The sequence below is a fragment of the Hoplias malabaricus genome, chromosome 14, assembly GCF_029633855.1.
Source record: "Hoplias malabaricus isolate fHopMal1 chromosome 14, fHopMal1.hap1, whole genome shotgun sequence".
Lineage (NCBI taxonomy): Eukaryota > Metazoa > Chordata > Actinopteri > Characiformes > Erythrinidae > Hoplias > Hoplias malabaricus.
In genome coordinates this window covers 9,932,199-9,953,496 of record NC_089813.1, presented here as the reverse complement: position 1 = coordinate 9,953,496, position 21,298 = coordinate 9,932,199, and the positions used below count along the sequence as shown (strand labels likewise).

General features: G+C 37.1%; 2 protein-coding genes and 1 pseudogene across 2 annotated transcripts in view; all 3 read right to left on the bottom strand.

The window, feature by feature from the left end:
* Positions 1 to 2,235: 2,235 nt before the first annotated feature.
* On the bottom strand, positions 2,236 to 3,941 carry rh50 (Rh50-like protein). The gene is made up of 2 exons (XM_066644325.1): positions 3,323 to 3,941; positions 2,236 to 3,231 (listed from the first exon to the last, which is right to left on the bottom strand). Exons 1-2 carry the CDS (start codon positions 3,767 to 3,769, stop codon positions 2,236 to 2,238), a joined length of 1,443 nt encoding a protein of 480 aa, XP_066500422.1. The 5' UTR covers positions 3,770 to 3,941.
* Positions 3,942 to 6,789: 2,848 nt separating this feature from the next.
* On the bottom strand, positions 6,790 to 8,338 carry LOC136666237 (ammonium transporter Rh type B pseudogene; annotated as a pseudogene).
* A 1,525-nt stretch (positions 8,339 to 9,863) lies between these two features.
* Positions 9,864 to 21,298, bottom strand: part of slc12a5b (solute carrier family 12 member 5b) — a 59,655-nt gene continuing 48,220 nt past the window's right edge. The window contains exons 23-26 of the mRNA XM_066643348.1: positions 20,992 to 21,179; positions 18,632 to 18,646; positions 17,344 to 17,477; positions 9,864 to 17,017 (exon numbers count right to left, since the gene is read on the bottom strand). Coding sequence (XP_066499445.1) covers positions 16,926 to 17,017; positions 17,344 to 17,477; positions 18,632 to 18,646; positions 20,992 to 21,179 — 429 coding nt within the window. The 3' untranslated portion in view covers positions 9,864 to 16,925. The remainder of the gene's footprint in view (positions 17,018 to 17,343; positions 17,478 to 18,631; positions 18,647 to 20,991; positions 21,180 to 21,298) is intronic.

Genomic DNA, 21,298 nt, shown 5'->3' with positions numbered 1-21,298 from the left:
GGCATTGTTTGTTGTAAAGTTTCCCAAGAAAGTCCGTCTCTCATCCTGACACACGTTTTTAAAACAAATTTAAACGTAAACAAATGTGACCTTGCAATATCCTTAATGTTTTCAAACTTATTGTATTAAGTGTCAGTTAAATTTAACATTTAAATATCCAATCAATTAACCCTATCTCTTTTCATCAAAATATGATTTTTGCAGTAAAAAAAATCCCTATCCAGCGAGTGGTCCACCAGTGCTGCTCCATGTTGTACACAGTACAGTGTATGTAAGATAGGCTATTTTTTACCCTCAGATTTTTTTTTAATCTGAGACTTTATTATGAAAAAAAAACTGATATTAAACGAATAGGCATGATATTAGGTTGAGAATGTTGACACTGAGCTAGATTAAAATTATTTACTATTCTAGCCTGATTTGCAAAGAATATCAAGAGAAACAAATGAAGGAAAGGTCAGTATATTTGTCTGTGAAAGGGAAAGTGTTTTATCTGTAAGTCTGTTTTATCTGTGATCCACCCAGAACATGAGCATAACAATGGACCTCCAGGTTTCCCATGACAAACTGGGCTATCTTCTTGCTATCTTAGAACTTCTTGGTAATCGTAGAAGTTGCTTATGTAACCGTTCACCTTTGTCAAAATTTTCTATACAAATCAATGAATTAGCAGTCTTTTTATTTTATGTTTGTCACATTTAAATTTTCATTTTAATCAGATTTTATTTATATTTTACCTCCACTTACCTTTACACTGCTCACATGCAGCTTGAAATCCCCAACCTGAAAATTAAAGAGATTGGTTCTTTAATTTTGTGATATTAGGAACCTCTGCTCTTAGTCTGTGGAACAATTAACAAACATTTTTTGACCATATTTCATATTTCTCAATTCAAATTAAATAGAGATGCAAGATATTCCCTGCAAGATTTCATCAATTTCCTACTTCTGATCCATTTCATAAGTTGTTCATAAATCCCTTTATGAGCAAGCAGGCTGTATTTGAACCTGTAGGTTTGTGGGTTCATGGGACCAGGATTAGGGGAAACATTGTTAGGTGTGTGACGCACACACCATTCGTCATGGAGTGATCCATTTATCCAGTAAGCTCAGAATGAAAATAAAGCTCATATATTGCTGGCTTAACTTACACAGCAAATAAATTCTGGCCTAAAGTCTAATGAGGCTAGATTCCCCTTGTAGCTAAATACAATCACTTGAATACCATATTAGTATGGATGCTATTATATTTCACCAGGGATATTTCATTAATTTTTTGTGGCTTTGCAGTCTCCAAATGACAGAGCCAGTTGGCTTGGACCATCCGTGTGTGTGTTTGTGTGTGTGTTTGTTTGTTTTTACACTGAAATGTGAACAGGGGAGAGCACTAGAAATTTAGCGTAATTGTTACTTAATGTCCAGACTGGCCTGCTTTGTAACTGCTTTGTGTTTGTGTGTGTGTGTGTGTGTGTGTGTGAGTTAAAAGTTAATGTTGAAAAAAATTGCAGTATTACACAGGCTAATTCAAGGTAAATATTGAGTACATATTTATGTCTATTTCTAGTTCAGATGTTATGCACAAGTTTAAATCTCTTGTAATCAACTTATCAGTTAGGACCTTGAACCTTGGTGTGTGTGTTTTTTTCTTTTTTTTTTTTTTTTTTTTTTTTTTAATAAACCTCCTTGGTTTAAGTCCAATATTAACACATTTATTACAGACTGGTTAGAGTATCATACTTGGCTAATCAATTTTAAAATGATTAAAACGGATGAATATATTTTCCCAGTGATGAACCATGTGATGAACTCACTGCTGTAACACATTAACAAAAACAAATGTATATAGTTTATTCAGCCACTTTGCTCATGAATGTAAAATACAATGTGATATTAAGGTACTGCTAATTACATCAACATGTTTAATTTAAGAAAAATATAAATATATAAAATTTACATATTCAACAAAAACTGCATTTTCAGCATAACAGTCAAGCATTTTTTTTGAAAGAACAGAACTGCATTTTCTTATAGACCTGAATTTATAAACTAGACTTAATATATATTAAATCAGTTTTTAATAGCGAATAACAAGTTAGAACAGTCAATATCTCGAAAAATGCTGGTGGAGTTAACCGGAATGGAAATGGTGTGATAATAATAATAATAACAAAAATAAAAAGAAGAATAAAAAGTTGATTTAAGAAGAACTAATCATTTTTTGAATGTAATCTAACTTCAGGTGCTGCCTTCTGTAGCAAGCACTTGTTTATTTTGTTTCTCTGTGTAGTCTGGTTCAGGAACTTGGTCATTATCAAAGGGAACATTAAAGAATAGCTCATCATCAAAACAGAACTCATCACTGGGAGAGGCGAGATATGGAAGCTTTAGCACCAGTCCTGTCAGCATACCTCCCACAGCAGCCATAGCAATGGTGCTTCCCAGTGCAGCCAGTTGGTACAATGCTTGCTCCTGTGCAGTGCGGCCCAAGCCAGGCTTTAATTCAGGAATCAGTTTCTGTAGTTCCACCAATCGAGGATCTCCCTCCTGGGGTGCACGATAAGAAAAGGTCTGATAGAGGCTGGGGCCATATGTTTCCTCACTGGCCAGCAGGATTGCAACAATGGCAGCTATAGTTGAGATAAGTCCTGTTAGGCCATGGAGGTTGTGAATGCCACACTGGTCCTGAATCCGGAGCTTTTGTGCAAGAAAAGGACTAAGGTATTTATATCCCAGCATGCAAGCGGTGCAACCCAGCATCCCCAGCACATAAGCAGCAGCAGGTGAGATCATCATGTCCACTGAGGCACCAACAGTGACCCCACCAGCCAAGGTGACGTTCTGTACATCAGCCATGGTGAGCTTGCCATTCTTGCTGAGCATGGCAGAGAGGGCAAAGGCAGTAATGGTGGAGGCACTCAGGCCTATGAAAGTGTGGAGGATGGCTCTATGTTGGTCGTCTCCCTTCAGAGTCAATGCACAATTGAATGAGGGCCAGAAAACCCATAGGAATAATGTACCCAGTACAGAGAGGATATCAGACTGATAGCTGGTACATTCTTTGGAATGACCTTCATTCAGACTTGGTCTATACAGAATGAAGGTGACACCCAGACCAAAGTAACAAGCAAACAAGTGAATGAGGATGGAGCCACCAGCATCGTTGATCTTCAGGTACTCAACAACAATCCATTCTGTAACGCCAAAAACAGGAACTTCCAAAAAGGCCATGACCTGTAGATGAAATATGGGTCAGTTATTTATAGCTTACCAATTGACTGAGATAATAAGACACTTATGAAGAAAGAACAATGCGCAAACTTACTAATAACTGTACAGGACTGGTCTTCCCCAGAACTGCCCCAAATGAGATCAGCACAACAGCACAAGCAAATTCTGCATTGATGAGGTTGATCACTCCCAGATGAATATTCCCATTGTAATAGAAATGGAAGAAGCCCTGAACCAAAATAGCCCACTGAATGGCAAATGTAGCCGTCATGAAATTGAAGACCATTCCACCAAAACCATAGCGCCGGAAGAAGGCCAGAAGACAGCCAAATCCAATGAAGATCATCACTTGGATGTCAGCGAAAAAGGGGTAGTCTTGGTACACCGCATTCTCCATGGGATTTGTTTTGTTGTTCTGCAGCAGTGCATTGGTTTGGTCATCGTAGGTAACAAAGAGAAAGTATAGAACAACAATAATGATTTCCAGTGCAAATACCAGTGCGGGAAGCCGCACTCTCAAATTTGTGGAATTCTTCTTCATTTTGTCTCGATTCAGAGTTGAAGCTCTCTATAATCCCCCTCTCTCCTATGAACTCTATTTTAATACCTTGCTCCTTGTGTTATATCCCTTCAGATGTGATAAGTGCAGCAGAATCTATTGGCTCATAAGCTGGAGTTTTCAGGCCATAGATACTTTCTCAGGTAATGGATAGCTGCACTTTGCCCATTTTAGGGATTTATGTATACTCTGCACTTCAGAGTAATAAAAATTATGCAATATAGTTAATAATTATAAATAAGGCTATAAAACAATTCTAATAATGAATCATCATTAATTGCAATTGTCATTTGGTGAAATCTGATTTTCCAATCTAGTTAAAAATGAGCAGTTTGACACAAAGAAATTATTTTATTAAATTTAGGTTTGTTATTCTTAGTTTATGAGCACAGCTTGGTCTTCAGGATAAACACAGGTTTAAGTAGAGACACAACTCAACGCAGGTTGCAAGAGAAGGAGAAGAAGCTGAATAGAAAAACGAGAAGGTCAGTGGTGAATAAGTTGAAGATGCCAATGTTTGTACACAGTGAAGTCAGATTTAACTTTAAGGTGTACCCATTGTGAACACAGATGTTCTGTTTTACACACAGCTGTTATATTCAACATTAATTAAAATGAAATTAGGTGCTCTGAAACAGCTGCATATTAGCTTAAAGACACAATACCAAATGCCAAGCATTAACCAGGAGGATAAGAATGCGATTTGACATTAAAAACTTCTCATGATGGGTGTAAGTAAAATTTATTACACTCTCTGTCCATTCTTTCAGCTCCAGTGAGCTTACATCCAAATGCTAATGTAAGATCACTGGAAATTAAAGAATGGATGGTACGTGTAATAACAAGGAGGTGGCAATATTATTATGACGGATTGGCATATATATCACAGTAGCATACTGGTCTCTCATGCAGTGGCATCTGAGGACTCAAAGGTAAAACATATTCAGCCGTGGTTTCCAACTTTGCCTTTGATATTTTCTCAATATTTTGAACTGTAGATGGTAAAAGACTTAAATTCTTTGTAAACTTGCCTTGATAAATGTTTAAAATAAAATTTTTTGTTTTAACAATTCTCTCAGGAACGGTGGCACAAATTGGTGAGACATTACCCATTTTTGCTTGCAACTGAGTGTTTGGTGAAAGCTCCTTTATGTTTTTGTATATTCCTGCTTATAGCTAAAAGATTCAAAATGGTGTAACTTGAAAATCCTAATAAAAAAATCAGCTTTGTTTAATTTCTGTCCAAAATGTTTGAAATGTGTAAATCTTTTAAATAATTGAATTTTTATTTGTTAATACTTAAACAATACTATCAAGTTGGTTAATAAAAACATTTGAAATCATTTCTTTGTTTTTTGTCAGTTAAATAAAGCTACAAGAGAATTAACAATTTACAGATTATTATTTTTATTGCATTATACACAATATGCCAATTTTTCTGGAAACAGGTTTTGTAATTTCAAGACCTTTGTTATAATCACATGTTGAAAAACAGTCCATTTGAAAAATGACAAATAAATTCTCTCAAATTTAAAGGGATTATTCCACACCTTTCTTTATGAACAAGGTAATGTCATCACTAATTACTTTACTATGTTACTCTGTAAACTACAACCCTGTACTTTATATGTGAAAAACCAATAGATATTTGCAGTAAATTGGTCACACTTAACATCAATTAAAAGGCCTGTCACTACCCACTAGAGCAGCTAACGTCTAAAATCGAATCAGTGTCTTTTAATTGGGTGTTTCTATACTTTTCTTTACTTATATTAAAGACACTCTGTATTTCCAAATACAATGTAAAGCTTACAGAGCTGTTTCTGTATAATAATTAGACTGAAATATCTTAGGTGAGATTGGTACTCTAACTTTTTCAGTTCTTTTTTCCCCAGCAGTTTTACACAATCATATGCTTCGAAAATTGTTCATGATGTTTACAGTGCTTTCTGTGCTCACTCTGCCCCAATTCTTTAAAGTCAAACAGTTAGTCAATGCAGGTAACAAATGCACTAACAAAGTACATAACAAGACAGATACAGATAATCTATGTAGAGGAATTGCATAGTTTAATGCATAATGGATAACTGACATTGTTCTCATAGAGAAATGTAAGCTGGGCAAGTAACGCATTTCTTTTCCAACAGTAACTTTAATGTGACTAACGCAATGTAATGTGAATAACTTAAACAGTAAGTTCTTATAAGAAAAATGTCAGCACAGTTCTGTAACACATTACTTACTACTCCATTACTGCCAATACTGTTTAGAACAAGGAAGGGTATGGCAAGGAACAGTGGGTGCACACAGGAAAAGATAATTTACCTATACTGCAAAAATAAATATGATGTGCAGAAGAACAAGGTCTGAGGTGAACTTTAGAAGTATACAGTGGTGTATTGAGGGAATTTTGACTGGTAGCACAGTGTTAACATTTGCCTTGTTGAAGACAGAGTAGATAGATGGATCTATTGTGAATAGATTTAATCTATTATAATAAATGATTGCCAGAGTGGCCACTTCTCATCCATTACTCAGTGTCAGCATCAGTATATACTATATTAATATACAGTACCTCAGTCTGAATAACTTAATCCTAATGCCAAACTGTTAACATGTTTAATTTGGAAAAGAGATGAATGCACTGAAAACTTTTCTAAATTTTCTAAATCTAAAGAACAGTTGGAGCATACTTAGATTGCATAATCAAAATGTATACCATAAAAGATAAAGAAGTAATTTCAGTCATAGAAATATTACATAAGAATTAATTGGACATATATTATTTAAGGATATTGAATCATTCGTTTATTATATTTCCAGAGTGCAGAAAGTTGACCCTTGTCAGGATTTTTCAAACCAGGACAAACCAAGGACTTTTATATTAGTTACAACATCACAAGAAATCTGACCAAATGGAGAAGATAGAAAGATTTTGTGTGATCCACTCATATCCATGGCTTGTCCATTTCTAATATTAAAACCTTGTAGCATAATATACTTTAGCTGTAGGAGCTAGACTCATTAGTCAGCACCTGCATTTGCTTTGTTTCTTTGCTTTCTTGACCATGTGACACAGGAACTTGATCATAATCAGGGGGAATATTGAAAAATAGCTCATCATCAAAACAGAATTCATCACTGGGAGAAGCGAGATATGGAAGCTTTAGCACCAGTCCTGTCAGCATACCTCCCACAGCAGCCATAGCAATGGTGCTTCCCAGTGCAGCCAGTTGGTACAATGCTTGCTCCTGTGCAGTGCGGCCCAAGCCAGGCTTTAATTCAGGAATCAGTTTCTGTAGTTCCACCAATCGAGGATCTCCCTCCTGGGGTGCACGATAAGAAAAGGTCTGATAGAGGCTGGGGCCATATGTTTCCTCACTGGCCAGCAGGATTGCAACAATGGCAGCTATAGTTGAGATAAGTCCTGTTAGGCCATGGAGGTTGTGAATGCCACACTGGTCCTGAATCCGGAGCTTTTGTGCAAGAAAAGGACTAAGGTATTTATATCCCAGCATGCAAGCGGTGCAACCCAGCATCCCCAGCACATAAGCAGCAGCAGGTGAGATCATCATGTCCACTGAGGCACCAACAGTGACCCCACCAGCCAAGGTGACGTTCTGTACATCAGCCATGGTGAGCTTGCCATTCTTGCTGAGCATGGCAGAGAGGGCAAAGGCAGTAATGGTGGAGGCACTCAGGCCTATGAAAGTGTGGAGGATGGCTCTATGTTGGTCGTCTCCCTTCAGAGTCAATGCACAATTGAATGAGGGCCAGAAAACCCATAGGAATAATGTACCCAGTACAGAGAGGATATCAGACTGATAGCTGGTACATTCTTTGGAATGACCTTCATTCAGACTTGGTCTATACAGAATGAAGGTGACACCCAGACCAAAGTAACAAGCAAACAAGTGAATGAGGATGGAGCCACCAGCATCGTTGATCTTTAGGTACTCAACAACAATCCATTCTGTAACGCCAAAAACAGGAACTTCCAAAAAGGTCATGACCTGTAGATGAAATATGGGTCATTTATTTATAACTTACCAACTGACTGAGATAATAAGACACTTATGAAAAAATAACAATGCATAAGCTTACTAATAACTGTACAGGACTGGTCTTCCCCAGAACTGCCCCAAATGAGATCAGCACAACAGCACAAGCAAACTCTGCATTCATGAGGTTGATCACTCCCAGATGAATATTCCCATTGTAATAGAAATGGAAGAAGCCCTGAACCAAAATAGCCCACTGAATGGCAAATGTAGCCGTCATGAAATTGAAGACCATTCCACCAAAACCATAGCGCCGGAAGAAGGCCAGAAGACAGCCAAATCCAATGAAGATCATCACTTGGATGTCAGCGAAAAAGGGGTAGTCTTGGTACACCGCATTCTCCATGGGATTTGTTTTGTTGTTCTGCAGCAGTGCATTGGTTTGGTCATCGTAGGTAACAAAGAGAAAGTATAGAACAACGATCATAATTTCTAGGGCAAATACCAGAGTAGGAAGCCTCACTCTGAGATTTGTGGAATTCTTCTTCATTTTGTCTTGATTCAGTGGTGAGGCTCTCTATAATCCACTCTCCTGTCTTTGTCATACTGTCTGTCTTTTCATGTCTTTCTGCTTTTGTAATATCTTCTTAAATCTGATAAGTAAAGCAATAACTATTGGCTAAGAAGCTGATGTATTCTGGTAGCAGTTATTCATTTTCAAAGATTGCTGCTATACTTTGACCTTTCTTAAGATGTATGGACACTCAGCAGTTTTTGTACAATAAAAAATGTGTGGCAAACTTAAACTCATTGTCAGACAATTTGAGTAATTAATCAGAATTAATTGCATTAGCTTCTTTACTAAATCACTACCACATATAGAAAGCCCTTTCTTAATTGCAGTAGAGTTGCCATGTCTACATAACAGAATATTTATTTTATGGTTGTACCCATAGATTTACCTAGCTCAAAACATTACTGATCAGACAAAACATGTCACTTATTATGACCATTTTGTATAAAACTAGAATACTAGAAAGAGTATAGAAGTATCATTAAATAAATTATAGCAATAAAAGAGTAATCATCAATTAAAATTTCCCCAATCATAGTTGTTTATGACAGTCATTTATTGCCCCCTTTTTTCATTAGTCATGGCTTGCAATTTTTGCGATAGTTGTAAATGAGGCCCTTTCTCTTCTCATGTGGTAAAGGTGTCCATTCTTCTGGGCAAATAGTTTCCAGATCCTGTAAATCCTTTGTTGGTCTTATGTTTCTGATCATCACCATATTGGAAACGTTAAGTGTGCTCCATGCACATCGTCCTGAATGATAATTCTTCATTCATCTTGCCATCAATTTTGACAAAATTCCATTTACTGAAATAAGCAGCCATCTACCCTTATGCTTCACAGTAGGAAGGTTGTGTTTTTGTGAATTTGAACCGTACTGATTGGCACATTTAAGCCCTATATTCAAAAGTTATTTACGTTTACTGAGCTGTACATTTCAACTACTTTTGCTCACTGGTCATTTGACAGTTCTGATGGATCTTATGCTTTCCTATGCTTCGATGACCATCAAAGTGTTTTACATGAGCTAAGTAACTCACTGACAATAATGGCATTCAGACAAGGCACTGTGTATATTTAAACTTCATTGCCATTTCAACTTCTCAGTGTCAACTTGAGTTGAGACAGCAGCACCCCAATATTCAAAGGTGTGTCAACTATTGATCTTCAGATATTTATAAAATGGTGTTTTGCCGGACATTCGATATGTTCCTAAAATGGTAGGAACCATTTCAGCTCATATCACAAATCAATTTCTGACAGGGAAATGTAAGCCTATGTGCAAAACTGTACATTAGCAGTCAACATGATAAGAAATTTGCTAAATATGAGCAAGTGAATGAATGAATAAAGAAAATAAGATACTTCACATCAAAACAATAAATAAATGTGCTAAATGGGAGCATGTGAATGAATAAGTGAGTTAAATAAGAGACTTTACATCATAATAATAATAATACATTTTATATTCGACAAAAACTACCACAGCAATATGTGTAATAAAATGACAATTTATTGCATTAGTGCAGACAACTCTATAAAATGGTCCAGAGAAACCATTTGCCATGTAATGTAGAAGCATTTGACAAGGTAAAACAAGTATCTCAGTTACTTCTTTTTAAATATACTTTGTAGAACACAACAGAGAATACACATTTCTATTTCTTTAAAATATTAGACTTGCATGGACACAGAAATTAAACAGCTACGCTAAGATATAATTCTATAATAGTTCTGATATTTACAAAATTAAACCACCAAGGCCTAGCCTGTCTTAATCCTACAGCGGTAAATCTCAAACATACAGTCACACACACATACATTTCTGGGCATACTCTCTCTCATTCTTTCACTTTGTTAGGACCTCTCTTTTCATTCATGCAAAAAAAAAAACAAACACACACACACACGCACATACGAATAAATATGAAGAACTGTAACAGAGAACATAAACACCTACGTCACTACCCAAGATCAGTGTCTCTGGACCCACGTAATACTACCATACAAAAAGTATCACTACTCTTCTAAGGATAGAATACAAATGCCATCTGTGTACAAATGCAAATTCTTTTGCTCTAGTTTTTGCTAGGTGCTCACATTGTGGGGATTTCTGAATTCGCAAGGGGTCTGAGGGCACACATGTATCTTTACAAAACCAGAAGCTAAGTTACACTTTGTAAAGCTGTGGGTGATTTGCATTCTGGTAGATACCATTCCAAATGAATCAACCTACAGCTATACACAGACACAGGGAGAAGATTTGAAAGCTGAATGAGCTGTACACACAAAATATATCCACCCTCAATAAATCATTAAGTGATCACAAATTCCATAACCTGTAATTCCACATTGATAACTGCAGGTAAACACTACCTCATGAAGCTGCATGTAGGAAGAGGTGGTCCATGATCTTGTCATGGTCATGAACATTGTGACCAACCCTCCTCCTGAAGTCAAGAGAGGATATTGACTATTTCTCACTCTCTCTCTATCTCTCTCTGGGTGGATAGGATAGTGTTCCTTCTTTGGCTGTGTTGTTCAGAGATACGTCTGTTAGCTAATCCAGTAGAATTGTAAATTACTGCTCTCCTTCAAGCGTGTTGAGCTGTCCAAATTTGGCATTTGTAAAATTGCAGTGGCTGGCCTCGCATGTTTTGGAAAAAAACATATGCTAGCCTTCACTTTCAACATCTTGTAGCCACTTCAATGAATCTGGCTGTGCAACACCATCAGGAGTTATATCTTTTACAAACTTTGTGGAAATTTGCTTAAGATTTGCTAAATTTTACTAACTTCTAATAAAATTCATCTGGAGCGTATTGGACAGATAGTTGTTGGATCTAGACTCAGATCTGGACCAAGTTTGGGGATAGCTGTTCTATGCAAAACCTGGTTAGATCAGTGTATCATCAGGTTCTGACCCATGGGGAATGAAGACGCATGTGGAACAATTACTGATGTGCCTTCATTTGTTTGTACTCTGAAATCTGACTGAATAGCCCTTCTTGTGTGAGGAATCCACAGGTCTTTAACCTGCTCATTATTGCATTGGTAATTGGTAAAGTCTTTTTTCTGATCCACACACCAAACCTCTCAGTCATTCACTTTTTCCTCAATACAGATCCTTCACTTGCGTACATTTCTTGTGATAAACTTTTTTCCTATAACACTCTCAGACATATGAAACATGAAATCTTAAATCACACTCACATTTGCTTGCACTATTCTGCAGCAATCATGCATAAGTTTTCGTTAGCACCTTCTGAAACACCTGCAATTAATTAAATACAAATCTAATTAAGAGGTCATATTTCGTGACCTTGCTGTACTACCAGTAGAAAACACTTCTGCTGCAAGAAGGTTGCGAGTCGACATTGCATAATACGCATGAGTTGTGATTCAATTAGTATTAGAATTAAATATTATCAAATTTGGAATATCAACAGCCCAAAGAAAGTTACTACATATAAAGGTTACATAAAACAAAGAAAGGACAGGGTCACTGTAATTGCAATGAGCACAAAATATTCATACACCAAAAATGTTTTTCAGCAAACTTCTAAAGCTTCTCTGACTAGGAAAGCTGATCTTGAATTATATTAGTCTTTAATTTACACTTGGCATTTTCAACAGACCTAAGATCAGCACTTGATTAAGACACACCCTGGTCTATTATGTCCAGACAGAATATGTGAACTAACTTACTCTTGTGTCTCTGCAGCAGACGCTCTCATTATAAAGATATTGACACTGTGAATTAAGCCTATTAAGCCTAGGATATACATGTCCCAAAACTCAGGCAATCTGACATAGTGAAATGATAATTGGAGAGCCCTTAACGTCACTGGGAGTATCATTAATTTTGGGTTTGTTTGGTGTGTGACTGGTAAGAATGCCTTCAGATCAGTTTAGTGTGTAACACAGTAAAGTGTGTATTATCTCTACATATTAAATATTAGTAGTCACCAAACTGTATGGTAGTATATTGATGTGGCCACTTATCAAACAAATTCAAAGTATATAACAACAGGTAGAGTAAATGGTAGGCAAGTACACACCCTCAAGCTAGCAACTATAAGGTGAATAAATTAGGTAGAAACGATTGGATAAGGGCAAAAAAAAAAGTAACAGATCTCAAAACGCTTCAAAACATTCCTGGAAATGACGTAAGACAGACAGAAATAAACAAACAAACAAGTAAATCAATAAGAAAGAAGAAATGGTTAGCTACCACTTTCCATGTTTCTCCTATCACTGTAAGTCAAATCACTATTATGACAGGTAGTAGATCTTCTATGTGCACTTAGCTATGCTGGTTAAAATCATGGACAAAAGTACTTTTACAAGCAAACTGACTAGTTGTTAATGTGACTAGCAAAACAGTAAGAACATTAAAGAAATGATTCCCTTGCAAACCTCTTTGCCTGAGGTCAGTTAATCACTTTATCAACTGCCTCTCATTCAAGCCTCCTCTCAACCACATTATTAAAGTGCAAAGCTTTGACATGCAAACAAATGTGTAGTGCTCTACCAATGTAGTGGGATCTTTACCTAAATGCCTAGAGAATGCTCTGCAGAAATAAATCAGCATCTAGCCCCTTTCACACATGCACTTTTACTCAGGTATTTAGTGGTAATTCCATTACTGGGTGAACCCAAGCTGTACTGAAATCAGCAGTAACGCTGACACAACAATTCACCCACACGAAGCTAGGTATAATACCCCGGAAATTAACTGATGAGGCCAAGTACAATACTCAGGAATTTACCTGTACTACAAGACCTAGAACAATTTCTAGGAAATGATCTGCACAACATCTAGTACAATACCCAGGACATTGAAGATACCTGCACAAGAAGACCTGATGCAATAACCCAGGAAACTACCTTTACGAGGTCTGGTACAAAACCTGGGAAATTACCTGTACAAGGATTTGTACAATACCTGGGAAATTACCTTTACCATTTATAGTGCAACAATTGGACATTACTTTTATGAGACCTGGTGCAATAATGAGTAAATTACCTTGACAAGACCTGCTTGCTTCCACAACACCCAGGATATGACCTACACAAGATCAAGTACAGTTATTGGGAAATAATCAACTTAAAAAAACACCTGTACACAACATTGTGTAATACCTCGGAAATTACACGTACAAGAACTTGTACAATCCCTAGGAAATTCAGTACTAAACCTAGTACAACCCATAAGAAATTACATGTAAATGACCTAGTATAACCCTTTATAAATGTTCTGTACTAGATGTAGTGTTACTTATTGGAGATTACCTGTATAATATGTAGTACGATACATAGGACATTTCTTGTACAAAGACTAATGCAATGACTTGCAAACTGTCTGTACAAAGCCTAGTAAAATACAGAGGACCTTTCTTGTACGTGCAATAACTGGAAAATTACCAGCACAAATCCAATACAGGAACAGCATCTGGGAAATACAATGTCATCTTGATTATATTCAGCAAAGCATTTTTTGACACATTTGCCAGTTCAGTTTGTGAAAATCCAAAAATGTGTGAATGTTCATCTTTCTACAAAACACAGAAACAAAGAAGCGGTTGCTGTTTAAGTTCAAAACATCACCAGGAATCCCAAGGCAATTTTAAACATTACTGGTAAAAGTATCCCAGTTATATCTTGGGTGATATGTGTGAAAAGGGCATCTGACTCAAACTGCCCAAATCCCTGTGACTGAATGTGTTCTATGAGAAGTCTATAGACACTCTCCACTGCAGGTGCTAGACCTAGCATGTGCCTGGAAAAAATCTTATCCAGCGTAGTGTCCATTTTAACTAACTTCTGGCCCAAAGCATGGTTATATGGTGTGGTTTTCTTTCCTTTTTAAGTGTGATATATTTACAAATCAATGACGATAGCAGCATCCTCAATGCAATTGGATTCTCAATTGAAAATGTAGCACTAGTTTGTCCTTTACCCTCACAGATATGCACAAGACAACAACTATACATTTATAGCATAGATATATAGAGAGAAAGATTTTTTTTTCACTAGTCTATTCAGTAAACATTTTCTTCAATGTAATTATACAAAAAATAAGATTATATTTTGGATAAATGTATATATTTTTTGTTTATCTACTTCTAATTTAAGTAAACATATATCATTGTTCTTCTTTATTTAAGCAGTTTGTGGTTCTTTTACAGATGAGACTGACATAAAGTTATTTTAGTGACATAACATGGTCATTATGAGAAAATGGAAAAGTGACAAAATTCCATAAACAGTAGACAGCGTGAATTATTGGGACGAGGAGACGAACAATGAGAAATGAAGGTTAGGGAAAGGTGATCTCCTTGTTTGCACATTACTGGAATGAAACAAGCTTTTTAGCCCGTTAATTAAATGTAATGCCATTTCTGTGCAATGTCCCACATGGTACAACTGCGCAAAGACCCTGTCTTCTTCCCCTATTTAAAGGTCTCTAAAGATCTAAAGAGAAAGGTCCTATAAAAATTATTATATTTCTTCAGTCCACATGGCACAAATCACATTTCGGTATTTGGCAAAAGGTGCTGATATAATGTTAGTCATTCAAAATGCTGATGATAAAAGAATTCTTTCTGTAGGTAAACAGTTGAGATATAAATAATAGTAATCTTTATATGCTTTTTCTGTATATTTATATACTTTCTTTTATACTGTATATAATCATAATTTTATACAGTGGTCTCAGTAATAATATCTTGTATATATATATACTACAGTATGTACATGTCTCAGTGTGCTGATGCATGTAATCTATCATCAATTTTTATAAAATTATGAAAATATGACCTACACTATTGTGTATCAAAACAAGATATTGTGTTCTTACAGAGCTCTTGTGGAATCTTTTCCCTTCTTGAAATTTAGAATTATTTCACAGTAAAGACCATTACACACATCAGAAATACACAGACAGCATGCAAAAGCAGAACTTTTCTGATTGGCTTCTGAAATGAGCAAAATACAAAAAATATCTTCTCCTCAACACAATGGCTAAGTAGTCACATTGTGTGGGGTACTTAATATTTTGGAAAGGGTAAAAGAAAAAAGATAGCTTCACTGCCTGATAAGGCAGGTGGGGATTTTTAGGTCCTTTGGGTTTTTTTTCCCACATGTAGCTCAGATGTCTGTAACTCCACCTGAACAACATGATTTTTGGATGTTTTGGGACAAAGATAAGGGACATAATGTATCTGTCAAATTTACTTATGCTAGGTTCTGGTCACTAAATAAAAAACTGATTACTGGCAGTGCCATCTGTCAGAACAAAGCCTCAAGTCTCCATTTGAACAGTTTTTAGATGCAAAGCTCCTCACGAAACTGGCTTGGCTTATAATTCACAGTTTTGAATTGCGCCATTTTGGAAGCCATTTCTAACCTATTCACTCACATTAAGAGAGTGCTCCACAAGGGGGTACTATTGTGCTTCACATCAATGACACTTTGTGTCACTTTGTGTTTTGTTTTTCTACATAATTTGAAAAAGGCATCCATTTACACCATATCAAAACATTTTGATGAAAGGACCAATAGAAACAACTGAAAGCTGATTGGAGTTAAATCTCTTTACACTGAATTACATACAATTTTTTGCAAAGCCTCTTTTCATTCTCCTGTTTAGTCATTTTTTTTGTTGTAAGGTTTTGTTTCAACAACTTTGGTATGTGTTGAACGGAAGATTGTTTTTTTTTCCAACAGTGATGAACAGTTGAGCAAAGGGTAAATGAAAGGATATCAAATGCTGTTGTCTGAATTGTCATCTAAAATGTGCTCAGTGTGTAAAGGCCTTTATAACCACAACCGAACCCTGCAAACAACAAACACACTCATACCACGGCAACCACCAGCATCTCTCTCGCTCTCTCTTCAAACGCATGACATGATTCCAATAACAATAACATGCAAGTGGTTAATGGGAATGTATGGAATTACAGTACAGCCTCAGGGTCCTGCTCTAAAAGGTTCTCTGAGTAATTTTGTCAAACACGCACACATACCCTGGGTATTTTAATTCAAAGTGCTTCTCAAACCTCTAGACAAAACACTGGAAGACGTTTTTCCCTCCTTCAACTGACAGCTGACCCTTTTCCATTTAATTTAAGCCAAGTCTGTACACTGAATTGTAACTGGATGTTGTCTGGTATACACAAAGCATAAAAATAGTTGGTTGGTTCTCTCTTAGTACAGTAGCCGATCGTGGAAAGTGGATACAGTAGGTTGTGATTGTCTTTGGAATATCAGTCCTCAGGGAACAGTAGCTAATAACTACTACCCAACCGTGCCACTCAAAACCACTGGCTGAAAGGAAATGAGTCTAGATGAGGGAAAACAAGTAATGATTAAGGAGGAACAGTGTCAAGTTAGAATGACTACTAAGCTGGTGCAATAAGGAGGTCTTCAATTATGTAGTGCAAAGTCATCTGATATGTGCTGGGGTTATATTGCTCATGGTGGAGTCTGCAGACACTGGGGTGTTCAGTCTATGCAGTAGGTAGAATGAATGAGAAAGATCTGGTAGCTGAGCGCTGCCCTTCAAGAGTAGATGGTGATAACTTCACGGCCTCCACCACGCACCAGGAGGACCCGATTGAGACCCTCGGTCAGCACCTCGAGGAACTCCATGTCTTGAAATGATTGCAAGTCAAGGACTTCACAATAGATTGCATTCCTGTGCAAACGAATGACACGCTTTAATGCTCTGTGTTCAGATCTTTAGGCCATACTGGAGAAGAAGGGCTAGCGACGGATGAGTTTAGTTAAAGCAAAATCTGTTTCAAATCCTGCAATTCTAAATTTCCGGGAGAGCTGTGGTCAAAGGAAATCTGCTTTGAATCCAGCAGTCTGTGTCTTGAAAGAGAGGCAGACAAATGAAATGCAGGCAGAGCTGAAGGTAAACACAGACAAATTTAGAACAGTTCTTAAAAACAGAAAAGAACAGAACAAAGGATACAGTTCTCTTCTCCTGTGCGGTTTTTGGGGGGTCCGGGCATGTTCAGCAGGACCAACTTCGCTTCTTGTGACTTTTTCACAATGACTTCATTGAGCTTCTGTGCGTGGTGCATGCGCCTCACATTGGACTGGTTCCTGGAGGAGAAGTAAAAAGAGAACCCTTTATGATGTGGTGATTTTCATGATGATTAAAACAAAACAAAACAAAAAAAGTACTGTAGGTTCGGTAGAACTCTGCAGAACGCAGATTTACCCTGCTAAGGATTAAGCGCTAATGTCGCCAAAAGTATGTTGACACCATCTCAGCCGATATCTCATATAAAAACATTTTTATAATAAAATTTCTCATTTTATTGGCATTAATAAGGAGTTTGTCCCCCACCCTGTCCTGCAGTAAGAGCTTGTACTATGCATACCGGAACATTTCTATGAGGATTTGATGGCATACAGCCTTAGAACATTGATCTGAATTTCGAACTTAGGTTGGATGATTAGTTTTGGATCAAAAACAACTCTCCAACTCATCCCATAATATTAAATGGTGCTCCATCACTCCAGTCCTGTGGGGCTTTATACCACTCTTGCTGACACTTGACGTTTGGCTTTGAACACAGTGATATTAGTCATGTACAGTTGCTATGCTGGATGCTATGCTATATGCTATACTGTGTAGCTGGATGCAAACTGTTGGCACACTAGAACTTCTGTGTGCACTTTAAAGCAGTTGATTTCAGTTTACACAATATTTGGACATAGCGTAGATATCTGAATGTGGTTTGCCACTTTCAAACTCCTGATTTCTGATTGGTCCTTTAAGAATGTGTTTTTTGAGTCAGAAAGAGTGCCTCAGTAAACAAAGTGTTTTTTTTGTTGTTGTTGTTGTTGTTTTAAAAGCAATTTGTGAATTATTGGCATTTTATCAAGTAATTATTGGCATTATACAGTAAATCATATTGTTTGTTACAGATGTGGTTCCAGTTGGCTGTATTGGATCATTTAAAAAAAAAAAAAATATATATATATATATATATATATATATATATATAGAATACATGAATAAAAACTCTTTTTAAGACTGGACTGGATACAAAACTGCGGCGTGACGTTCCTCTGATACGTACAAAATGGACTTTTCAAGAATTTGAGACGTGCACGTGCATGCTGTGATGTACTTGGGTGCAAATGGCAACATGATGGGGTATTCATAAGGGAAATGGAGGAAGAGGTGTGGGTTTGTTTGGGAGGGGATGGTGGTCGGTTTTGAAATATTAACATGAGAGGGTACTCACAGGTTTTCCCATTCCCTGAGGCATGGCCAGGAGAGAACAAGAATGAACGTAGGGTTTTTTTACGCAACAAATAGAAATACACATACTGCCCACAGAACAACATTAGGAGCTCAAACACTAGGAGCCCTGTGGTTTGGTGGATGTGTGAAGATTAAAGCATGCACATCTACAACTGTGGCATGTTCAGGGCCTTGGATCGTGCAGTTTGGTCTAGGCATATCTTACATATGGATTTGGAATGGGATTGGGAAATTTGTCAATATAACAAAGTTACAAGAATTCTGATTGGAAGTGTTATATATATTTTACTATAGAATTTATATAACATCTTTACACATATGTGATTCTGTACACTTCAAAAAGTGATATATTAAGTGAAAATGTATTTATTCTATTTGTTTTAAAGCTGTAGGCAATTTTTAGAAAGCAGCAAGTGTAAGCTTTTTTTTAAATCCCTCTCTCTACTTTCAGCACTCCTTCAAAAGCCACTCCCCAAACCACATGAGCACACACTGCCTGACTACAGCTGGAGTCCATGAGAAAGAGTGTTGGAGAGAGGAGTGTAATGTGTGGCTTTCTTGTCTTTCCTTGTTTAGAAGTGTGGGCTCTTGTAGGTATTGGTGGAACTTTCTCTTGTTTTCTTGTGCAACAAGCTCAATGTGTGTGAAGAGCCACGTACTAAATGAAAAAACATAATACATTTTCCTTTACTTTTTATCAGAGAATTGAATTTACTGATTGCTATCAGAATGCAGAGTATTTCAACAAATACTTAGAAAATAAAAGACCTACTCCTACTCCAGTTTTAACTGATTTTATCTTGAGAAAGTGGCTTACTCCATTGGTAAATCATTATGACTTGAAAAAACAACATTATCTGCATTACATTTTGAAACAAGTCTAACTACATAGCTATAGACAAAGATACATTCACTAACTAAAAGGACCATGTCTAAAATTATAATAGTCTTGCAACTATCTCATTATTAGAGCTACTCATTAAACTGAATAGGTATAAAATGGTTTTGCACAGATATAATTTGTTGCAGTGTAGATCATTTCTTGCCAACATCCCATATCTCCCTGCAGTGCAGCCAGCTTTACATTGTTTTGTTTTCTTCTTAGCCTTTTTTTTTGTGTGGAAGCACTAACCTTGTTGGCAGGCTCTGATTAAGACCACTGCGAGCCCCCAGGGCCTAAAATCATTTTTCCTCTCCTAACCTCAAATTTGAATCAGGACCTTCATTGTAAAGGACAGTACATTCATAAATAGAAACAGAACCTACGTAATGGGCTTCAGTGTAAAAAGAACCATATTATTCAACCCCTTTTCTTTGTCAAAGACAAATGGTAGTTTATAGAATTGCAGTCTTGTTCAATACTGGAACAATGCTATGCCTGAGCATAAGTTACAAATTCAACACTCAAAAATGTATCCAAAAAGTTAAAAATATATTTTATTATTAAAAAATAATTCCATGACTTAATCTGGGCCTAATGGTCACCTTACGTTTTCCTTGGACCCTGGGAGTAAATCTGGCACAGTGGGTACCAATAAGTAGCTTGTATTACCACAGATCCAGCCCCCCCCCCCCCAGATTTTGAGGAGCAACTAAAACGTGGAAACTGAAAACATAAGATGTTCTGGTGAAGGGAGGATCCAACTGGGAGAAACAGGGAGGCATTGCCTTTAACCCACATTGAGGAACCTGAACACACGATCTTAAGGGACAACATCAACTCAACAGAGCCCTTAAAAATAAAAAACTAAGTTGGCTTCATTGGTAGAGCATTGGTTCCCAGTGTTATGCCACCTTTGATGAGCTGATGGATGTTTTTCAGATTTATGCACAGTGCGAGACAAGGCCACCCATTTCCTCCAGGGAAGAGTTTCCCCTTTGCCAAGTTTTCTCACTTTTCAAGTTTCTAAGTTGCAGCAGATCCTCCGAGCCCGAGGGGCTGGGACTGTGGTTAGACAAAAGAAGAGTAAGCTTGTGTTTTAACTGGGGATTACAAGTTTTTTTTCTGCTCCTATAAAGAGGCATTCTGATGTGGGGAAAGCCCTGAATGATTTAGGTGATCCAGAATCGTACCAGGACCCTGGATGATACATTAAATATATTAATTAGACTTGTAGCTCCAATGCCAAACTATAGAAGAAAACATAAGGCACCGACAACTTCGTAATTTGGCTATATATGCCATTCCTTACTCTCTGGCCTTGTACTCTTTTGTTTGACCTCAGCCAATCTATTGTTAAGCAAAAAGAGACAGTTGCAGTCAGTACATTTTGACTGGCTTACAGTCTACAGTAACAGTCACTTTATTTTAAGGGCAGATACTGTGAAGTGTCCACTCACGGCTTCATATTGAACATATCCCTGGTGGTCTCTGGGTTAGTTACAGAGGGATTGTTGCCCTTTTCCGTGTCGTCGCTCCAGGTCATCTGCATCTCCTGTCCTGGGGTTATAGCCCCTGCACTCAAAGAGGTCGGGGACGTGGGACTTGTGGGAGTGGGCGTGGCATTCTTCCCCTGGATGAGCTGTACCTGTCGAGGACGGGAGAGACGGATAGACTGAGAGAGGAAAAAGTCGATTGAAAAAAGGGCGTGGAAGGAAAAGTTTTGAGAGGGGGCAAAAAGAGAAGTTAAGTACACTGGAAGCTATT

Bases quoted from the DNA above. Each gene is read 5' to 3' on its own strand.
- rh50 (XM_066644325.1), bottom strand. From the start codon at position 3,769: ATGAAGAAGAATTCCACAAATTTGAGAGTGCGGCTTCCCGCACTGGTA. The intron at 3,232-3,322 runs GTAAGTTTGCGC...TTTCATCTACAG, and splicing joins CCAGTCCTGTACAGTTATTA to GTCATGGCCTTTTTGGAAGT.